This window comes from Silene latifolia, chromosome X (assembly GCF_048544455.1).
Source record: "Silene latifolia isolate original U9 population chromosome X, ASM4854445v1, whole genome shotgun sequence".
Taxonomy (NCBI): domain Eukaryota; kingdom Viridiplantae; phylum Streptophyta; class Magnoliopsida; order Caryophyllales; family Caryophyllaceae; genus Silene; species Silene latifolia.
In genome coordinates this window covers 314382086-314391975 of record NC_133537.1, presented here as the reverse complement: position 1 = coordinate 314391975, position 9890 = coordinate 314382086, and the positions used below count along the sequence as shown (strand labels likewise).

Here is a 9890-nt window from a genome sequence, read left to right as displayed (position 1 = left end):
GAAGTTCTGATCTTTTTCCTGGTTGAAGTTACATTATAGTGACACTTACTAAGTTTAAAAGTGTAATTCTAGATAAAAAATAAACACCTTATGGAAAGAAAGTATAACTTCAACGAGACTATATAAATAAGTGAAACTGTAATATTAAAAAGTGTAATTCTAGCAGACAAAAGTATACTTTTAACAATCAAAAGTGTAATTTCAGTACTATATAAATAAGTGTAACTGTAATGGTAAAAAGTATAATTCTAATAACAGAAACTGTAATTCTAACAACAAAAAGTGTAATTTTAGAAATGAAAAGTGTTACACTAACTCTTACTTGAAATTACACATTTTCCTATTGTAATTCGAAATATATAACTGTGACTATCTAACAATTTACTATATATTGGTGAACTATTTACGTATAAAGCAAGTTGCAGCTGCAGAATGCTTGAAAGGAAGGGAATTCTGTACAGGCATATAATATGGATTTACTCATCTAACGGAGTGAAGACTATACCGGATGAGTATGTTGTGAACGGATGGTGTAAAGATGCACTCCGGTCAAAATCCTTCAATTGTAATGGTGATCCAACCGAAGAGATTGATATAATAGATGCCAAGCAGATTTCCATGTCAAAAATGTGGTCCGAAGTACACCAGACAGTTGGAATACTGATGGGAAGAAGCAAGGAAGTAGTTGACAGCTTTTCGTCTCTCATAAAAGATTTTAAGGACAAACTGGCACCATTAGGTTCACAAATGAGTAAAGAACAGCAAATGATTGCGCTTATTGGGTGTTCTACTACTCAGGAAGTAACTATATTTCCACCAAAGAAATCGAAAAATAAGGGAAGTGGAAAGAGACTCTTGTCGAGTAAGACTAAAGCAATAGCCTTGGCGATGAAGCCGTAGCGCATGTGTAAAAATTGCAATCAATTAGCGAATCACGATAAGAGGAATTGTCCTAACCCTTTTGCACAACACCCACCTACTCCTCCAGCATCTGGGGCATCATTTGGGGAAGAATCATAAGTAGAAGAAGAAGAAGAAGAAGAGGAAGAAGAAGAAGAAGAAGAAGAAGAAGAAGAAGAAGAAGAAGAAGAAGAAGAAGAAGAAGAAGAAGAAGAAGAAGAAGAAGAAGAAGAAGAAGAAGAAGAAGAAGAAGAAGAAGAAGAAGAAGAAGAAGAAGAAGAAGAAGAAGAAGAGTAATTGTAATTCTGATGTATAATTGAGCAACCATGAGGTCCTTTTGGCTAATTTATTTTGTAATTCCCCTGGACAAGCTTTTGGTTGTATAATTATTCACCAATTATAACATTTAGTACTTAAAGTTACACTTTGTGTGATCAGAGTTACACTTTTTTTGATTAGAATTATACTTTATCTGATCAGAATAACAATTAATTTGAAGTACCATTTTATCTTTGTTAAAGTCATAATTTTGGTGACTTATATTGTAATTCAACTGGAATTGCTTTTGGTTGGATAATTACGCACAAGTTATAACATTCACTTGTTAAAGTTACACTGTGTGTTCACACTTAAAGTTTATTTGATTAGAATTACACTTTGTGTGATCAGAATTACACTTTTTTTATTAGAATTACACTTTATCTGATCAGAATAACAATTAATTTGAAGTACCATTTTATCTTTGTTAAAGTCATAATTTTGGTGACTTATATTGTAATTCAACTGGAATTGCTTTTGGTTGGAAAATTACAGTTTCTTTGATTAGAAATACACTTTATCAGATCAGAATGACAATTAATTTGAAGTAACATCTTATCTTCATTAAAGGCAGAAAACGCCAAAATAAGTACAAAGTTCAAAGTCACAAAATGATCCTACTTACATTGTTATACCTAATTAACTGTCACATGATGCTAGCTATCAACAAGATAATTTCATACAGAGCATCATTCAAAAATAGATTGTCAAACTAACACTTGTTATTTTTTTTTGCCAGCCTTGTTAATCCTACGCTTGCTTTGCACGTCTTGGAATAATTTGTCTTTCCTAACAATAAAGGTCTCCACCTTCTTCTGAACAGCAGGTCGTATGATGTTCATGTCAGCTAGTACAAGTGTTGCGACTAGCTGTATCACCAAATAACGCCTTGCAACCTTCCTTTCTATGTCCGGATGCTCAAATGAAACACCCTCGTACAATAGCATCGCCATCATGGTGAATGAGACCGGACTGGAATGTTGAGAACACTTGAGACACCACTAAACGGTATCTGGCGGACTGTAAAATTGACAATCACTTTTCCTTTGTCAAATTTTCTTGAGTCCAAGTAGTCGCTCATTAAACTTCCCTGAAAATATTTGAACGTACATTAAAAAAGACTATTATATTAACAGGTTTTAGATGGCAAGATTTGGAGGACAACGTACAATTAAACGAGTCGCCTTTCCCATGAGTGATTTGTCCAAATTTGCATGCCACTAGTGGTCAAGCAAGTCAATGGTCTGTGCTCTGGAGTTGATACATACACATGCCCAATGGTCGCTGATGTTGAATGGGACAAAGAGTAAATCTGTATTCATGTCGCGGTTCGATTCGTCGACGATGAAGGTGTCCCACACGTTGAACAGTTTATCAACCAGGTTCTCTCTTTGTGTGTCCACGTGCCTGCTTTGCTCAAAAGTACCCAACAATACAAGCAACATCTCCTAAACAAGCAAACAGTGACCATTAACTATAAGTAACAGCTTTTAGTGAAAGTATAACTCTAATAAGAAAAACTGACTGCTTATAAAGTGTAACTGTATCACAAAAAATATAACTTTAACTCCAGAAATGTGTAACTACAGAGTAACTTTATAAAGTGTAACTGTATCACAAAAGTTGAATGACTAAAGCACGTATAAATAAAACTATATAAGAGTAACTTTAATTACCATGTGCCTGATACCGAGAAATGCCATCCTTGCCTCTTTACCGTATTCCTCCTTCTCTAATCAAGTTCAAAGAATATCGACCAACACTCGATCACATTCCACGACATTGGTCTATCAGGGGCCATAGACATTAGGTCCTTCCGCTGTAGCTGAGCATGCCTAGTGTACCAAACTAATTGCTCACTGCGAACGTAATAACATAAAACAAAACTGAGTGAAAAATTGACATTTTCAGATAGCGTCATTTACAGTAGGTGAAATTCATGAAAACAGACCCATCATCGAAATTTTGGACATCCACCAAACTGGCCCACAAAATATCCTTTATCAAACTTTGGTTGTAACTCCAACCAGACTATATAAATAAGTATAACACTAATATTAAAAAGTATAATTCTATTACACAAAAGTATAATTTTAACAATCAAATGTATAATTTCAGTACTATATAAATAAGTGTAACTGTAATGGTAAAAAGTGTAATTCTATTAACAGTGTAGATACCCGTATCCGTCGATATTGGAATTTATAGAGAACCCGACAAACACCCGATGATGATAGGACACATGTATTCTTTAGTTGTCATTGTCATTATTTGAAGCTCGTTTTACGAGGTAGAATGGGCGTCGTCGATGAAGTATTCTATTAATTTAAATGATATTTAAATTAATGTTTTTTTTAAGTGAATTCATTTTATTATTTTAAATGATATTTAAATTAATGTTTTTTAGTGAGTTCATTTTGTTAATTTAAATGATATTTAAATTATGGTTTTTTAGGTAAATTCAATTTATTTTATTTTATTTTGAATTTATTTTCCCAAGTTTATTTTATTGAAAATAAAATAAATAATTGATTTGAAAAATCATTTTATGAGTATATTTGATTTGAAAAGTCATTTATTTTAATGAGTTAATTGATTTGAAAAATCGATTTGAAAATCGAAAAGAACTCGTTTTGAACACTTGTTTTTGAGCTCGATTTTAGCTCGGTTTTTGAGCCCGTTTCCTTTACGAATTGGCACGAATCTCGAGTACATTAACCAACCCAAGCCTCTACCCATCCACCCTTGTTCGAACCCCCTATCCACGGCCCAATTTCCATCCCCAAATCGTCCCAAACAGCCCGCAACAAACGAGCAGCCCCCCTGTTTTGGCAGCTCAATCTCGAGCCCAAAACTCGCTCCAAACACTACCAAGACCCGTACCCATTAACCCTAACCCATACCCTAATATCCTACCCATATTACCTTACCTTAATCACCAAGAAAAGCCCCCAAACGAACCCTAGAAAACCCCCCAAAAGCTGCTGGACAGCAGCTATGATCAGCAAGCCCGACTGCCTCTCCCTCTCTTTTACCCTATTTTAACTCCTTATAAATACCACCCCTTCACCATACATTCATTCCTCTAAGTTCTACATACATCCTAACATCACCCACAAGCTTTAAACCTCAGAAACAAACCCTAAACATCCTTCAAAAAACCTAAACAAAACCGACACACAAACTGAAACTGTTTGTGTGTCCTCTTCGAAAACCCTTTCGTTCCTCCATCAAACCTCCATAAAAACTCGAGTTTCTTGTTCCTAATTAACCACATAACATCCATCTACACATTAGACAAAGAATTACGAGCCAAATTGCCCTTGAGAGTACACGAAATCCCTCGAAAAACAGAGTGCAATAACACTCTGTTTTCGCGGTTTATTCTTGTCTGTCCAGTTCTGTTTGTGCTCGTTTTTCGTGCCCAATAACCCAAAACGAGCAGGGGTTGCTTTAAGATCCTTGTTCTCCTCTCTTTCTAGTTTTCAAAACATCTTTTAGATCGAATTTTCGTCGTGAAACGAGGGAGATATCACTGTTTTAAAATCGCTGTCCAGAAAGTTTCCAAAACGCGTGTTTGCTTTATTCTTCGTCGACGACGGCCTCTCGAGATACAATATACCATCGATTACGACCCAAGACGGTGTCAACGATACATGTAGGTTGAGGGTGCATCAAATCCCCTTCTCTTTCCTCTTTTTATTTCGTTTTCTTATGCTCTTTTTATAGTTTGTTTTGTTGTTTGTTTTCGTTTTGTTTATCGATTGTTTTAAATTAACTATGAAACTAGTTAGTCCGAGTATGAGTTAAAGTACCACCATGAACACCCGCGTTGACTTGATATGGGAAAAGAAACCGCTACATCTGTCGGTCGTACACCCCCGTCTCATTTACATATCCTCGTGTTCAAGGTAGGGCATAAATAAAACAATTGTCTAACTTCGTTCTTCGCTTTCGACCCCCTTTTGTTTCGGCCAAATCGACATACCCTAGGACCCGTTGTATGTTAGTCTAACCTCTGATTGTTAACCTATGACATATTTAGATAACATTAATTTAATTTAATAACCTAATTAGACACGATAGGTGGCTTCGACGTAAGTTATAAAATCAATCGACGATTCTGTAAACAATTGAATGCATCTCTCTCTTTCACCTAATTTCTCGCTAGTATAAGAGTGCGTGATTAGCACCTTCTTATTGACACTCGATGAGTTAAATTAATTAGCGAATTTGACCTAATTAGACCCTTTAGGCCGTGTAGAATGCACCCTTGCGCGACAATCAATCAACATCGTTTTTAACTCGTTTTCTAACTTGTTTCCTATCCCTTTTCGCAATCATTCGATCTAACCAATGAACTTAACTTAGGAACTAGGTTGGCCTCGTCTTGGCCGTGAGGGTGGCCGTTGGTTTGGGCCGTGAGGTGGCCGTTTTCTTTACCTTTCTCGTTTTGTTTTTATACCGTTTGTTTTCTCGTTGTTTCATTGTTTGTAATTTATCGTTGGTTTATCGAGTTGTAATCTTTCAAGTTTGTTTTCTTTTATCGAGTCAAATGATTTCTAAAAACCTTAGTCTTGTTTGGTTAGACGGTTGTTCCCCAATGTTTGTAGAAGCGTAGTAAACCGCATGTTGTCTAAAGCAACATGGCCCGGTTTATGCTAATGCATGCTTTGGTGCGTAGCCCTATGTCTAATTCGATGAGATTAAGCGCGAGCACGCATTACGAGGAGTGACCCAAGGCCGTGGGTCATGTGAGCCGTGGGCCACCCCTCATATGCACGGTTTTCAAGGCCAAACGGCCGTGTGTGTCGTCGTGTATTGTTTTGTATGTAGCATTTGTATTTAGATCGAGTTGTATCTTTAATTTGTTGTTGTGTCGGCATGAAATGCCTGGTTTGTAATAGGTAGATCCCGACGGCTCCCCCATTCCCCATCAAGCCTTGTTTGTTTCGTTTGAATGTTGCTAGGTCAATCAACCCACATGCTAAATTACAACTTTGACAAAGTTAGTTTAGTTGCATCTAAAACGACATAGAAATTATTGTCACATGATAGGGTTTAAAACAACGTTTGCATTTCATACATCGTAGTAACTATGACCTTGTTTGAACTCCGACACTTGACTTAGTAGAGGCCGTTATTGACGGGTGGGGTTGGGTGTCCTTATGGGCTTCCCAACACGTACCCTCACCCCTTACTCAAGATCTATGGTTTGTGGATCCGTCTAAATACCATTGGATTACGAGAGTCATTCAAATCGAGTGATATAGGGTACAAGTCTTTATCTTTAATCACTCGTAGTCGATTGGCTTTATGCTTTTCGATGAAAGGTGTAAAGTTGACTTGAACGGTTCCAAGTTCCCAAAAAACTTGGTGGCGACTCTAATATGTCTTAATTCGATTCGAAAGAACCTCGAGTCGATTATGCCTAGTGTGGATCCCGCGGACGCAGTTCCCGAGGGCCTTGTCCACAAACAGAAACTGTAATTCTAACAACAGAAAGTGTAATTTTAAAAATCAAAAGTGTAATTTTAACAATTAAATCAAAACTAGGTGAAATTCATGAAAACTGACCCATCATCGAAATTTTGGTCATCCACCAAACAGTAGTCAGCAACGTGCTTTCTGAACGTTTTAGTATCCTTTATCAAACTTTGGTTGTTCCGGAGCAGCTTGGACACCACTTGAGTCTTGGCACCACCACTACGCCAATCAAGTGAACATCCCAACCCATCCCCCTTCCCACGAGGGTGGCTCTTTACGACAGATAGTTTTTGGCCAGAAGGTGGCCGCATACTAATAGGCGTAACTACCCGGGCAGGCTCTTCAGCATCTGAAGCACCGACATGCTTGCTGCTGCTAGCCCCGATATCAGCAACTGTTTTTCTCTTGTTGGCATCCAAGTTGATAGTCAGTGGATGAGAAGCAACCTCTCTAAAAGCATCAACACGGCGTAATACATCTTCCTTTTCCTTGTTAATGTCACATAGGACAAGGGTTGCCGCAATCTCAGCACGAAACAGGTTCATATTCACGGCTTTCCCAATGCCACATTCAAACAGGTTCCCAAAATAAAACATCATTGTAAGCATCATATAAACACCACAGTCATTTCTCGAATAACCAACTTTTTGCCAACTGAATTGAATGATAACGAGCTTAAAATCAGCGACTTTTGAGCCTTTAGACAGACCTTTACTCACCAAATACTTCCCCATTAACGCAACTTGATATATGCATATACATGTGTGTGTGTGTTAGGTAGACAGTTCTTTAGAAAAAAAATGATTTCTCAAAATTGAGTACTTTATAGCAAAATTACCGTAATAAGTGCAATCCCACCATAAGGCAACTTTTCTAAGTCTTCATCATACTTACGGTTGTCAAGGTACTCAATTTGCTCAGTTAAGAAGTTAATGCACACACAGCTGTAATGATAACCATCACCAGATAATACAGGGAGAAAGATCTGAACATATATATGTAATGTTTAGCCAAACATTGTACAGAATAATGCTACACATGCCCTATCTTGAAATATGAAGAACTCACCATATCTGAGTCAAGCTGAAATGGTGAAGAATAGGTGTAGATACCCGTATCCGTCGATATTGGAATTTATAGAGAACCCGACAAACACCCGATGATGATAGGACACATGTATTCTTTAGTTGTTATTGTCATTATTTGGAGCTCGTTTTACGATATAGAATGGGCGTCGTCGATGAAGTATTTTATTAATTTAAATGATATTTAAATTAATGTTTTTTTAGTGAGTTCATTTTATTATTTTAAATGATATTTAAATTATGGTTTTTTTGAGGTAAATTCAATTTATTTTATTTTATTTTGAATTTATTTTCCCAAGTTTATTTTATTGAAAATAAAATAAATAATTGATTTGAAAAATCATTTTATGAATATATTTGATTTGAAAAATCATTTATTTTAATGTGTTAATTGATTTGAAAAATCGATTTTAAAAGCGAAGAAAACTCGTTTTAGAAGCATGTTTTTGAGCTCGATTTTAGCTCAGTTTTTGGGCCCGTTTTCTTTACGACTTGGCACGAATATCGAGTACACTAACCAACCTAAGCCTCTACCCATACACCCTTGTTCGAACCCCCTATCCACGGCCCAAATTCCATCCCCAAACACCCCCCAACCAGCCCGCGCATACAAACAGCCCCCCTGTTTTGGCAGCTCAATCTCGAGCCCAAAACCCGCTCCAAATACCACCAAAACCCGTACCCATTAACCCTAACCCATACCCTAGTATCCTACCCATATTATCCTAGATTAATCACCAAGAAAACCCCTCTCAAACCCTCACAAAAACTGCTGGACAGCAGCTATGCGTGAGCAGGCCCGACTGCCTCTCCCTCTCTTTTACCCTACTTTAACTCCTTATAAATACCACCTCTTCACCATACATTCATTCCTCTAAGTTCTCCCCACATCCTACCATCACTCACAAGCTTTAAACCTCAGAAACAAACCCTAATTGCCTCTCAAAAACCCTCCACAAAACCGACATACAAACTGAAATTGTTTGTGTGTCCTCCTCGAAAAACAATTCGTTCCTCCCTCAAACCTCCATCAAAACTCGATTTTCTTGTTCCTAATTAACCATATAACATCCATATACACATTAGACAAAGCTTTACGAGCCAAATTGCCCTTGAGAGTACACGAAATCCCTCGAAATACAGAGTGTTATACACTCTGTTTTCGCGGTTTGTTCCTGTCTGTCCAGTTCTGTTTGTGCTCGTTTTTCGTGCCCAATAACTCAAAACAAGCGGGGATTGCTTTAAGATCTCTGTTCTCCTCTCTTTCTAGTTTTCAAAACATCTTTTAAATCGAATTTTCATCGTGAAACGAGGGAGAAATCATTGTTTGAAAGTCGCTGTCCAGATTTGCCAAAAACGCGTGTTTGCTTTGTTTCTTCGTCGATGACGGCCTCTCGAGATAAAATCTACCATCGATTACGACCTAAGACGGTGTCAACGATACATGTAGGTTGAGGGTGCATCAAATCCTCCTCTTTCTCCTTTTCTATTTCGTTTTTATGTTTGTTTTTCTTATAGTTTGTTTTTGTTTGTTTATCGCTTTTATTTATCGTTTAAATTAACTACGAAACTAGTTTAGTCCGAGTATGAGTTAAAGTACCACCATGAACACCCGCGTTGACTTGAGATGGGAAAAGAAACCGCTACATCAGTCGGTCGTACACCCCCGTCTCATTTACATATCCTCGTGTTCAAGGTAGGGCATTAATAAAACGATTTTAACTTCGTTCTTCGCTTTTGACATCTCCTTTTCTCTCGTGCAATTCGACCCACCTTAGGACCCGTTGCATGTTAGTATGACCTCTGATTGTTAACATATGACTTATTTAGATGACATTAGATCAATTTAATAACCTAATTAGACACTTTAGGGTACATCGACATAGCTTTAAAAATCAACTGACGATTCTCAAATTAAATCGAATGCATCTCTCTCTTTCACCTAATTTCTCGCTAGTATAAGAGTGCGTGATTAGCACCTTCTTATTAACACTCGATGAGTTAACTTAACTAGTAAACTTGACCTAATTTGACCCCTTGTAAGGCCGTGTAGAATACACCTTTGCGCGATATCCTTCCAATCGATCAACGTCGTTTCTA

General features: G+C 37.2%; 1 protein-coding gene across 1 annotated transcript; it reads left to right on the top strand.

Annotated features, from left to right (window-relative positions):
- Positions 1-432: 432 nt before the first annotated feature.
- LOC141620570 (uncharacterized) lies at positions 433-900 on the top strand. The gene has a single exon (XM_074437407.1). The coding sequence runs from the start codon at positions 433-435 to the stop codon at positions 898-900; it is 468 nt and encodes a 155-aa protein (XP_074293508.1).
- The last annotated feature ends 8990 nt before the right edge of the window (positions 901-9890 follow it).

What these genes read in the sequence shown, in the direction of transcription:
- LOC141620570 (XM_074437407.1), top strand. Translation starts at nt 433, where the DNA reads ATGCTTGAAAGGAAGGGAATTCTGTACAGGCATATAATATGGATTTAC.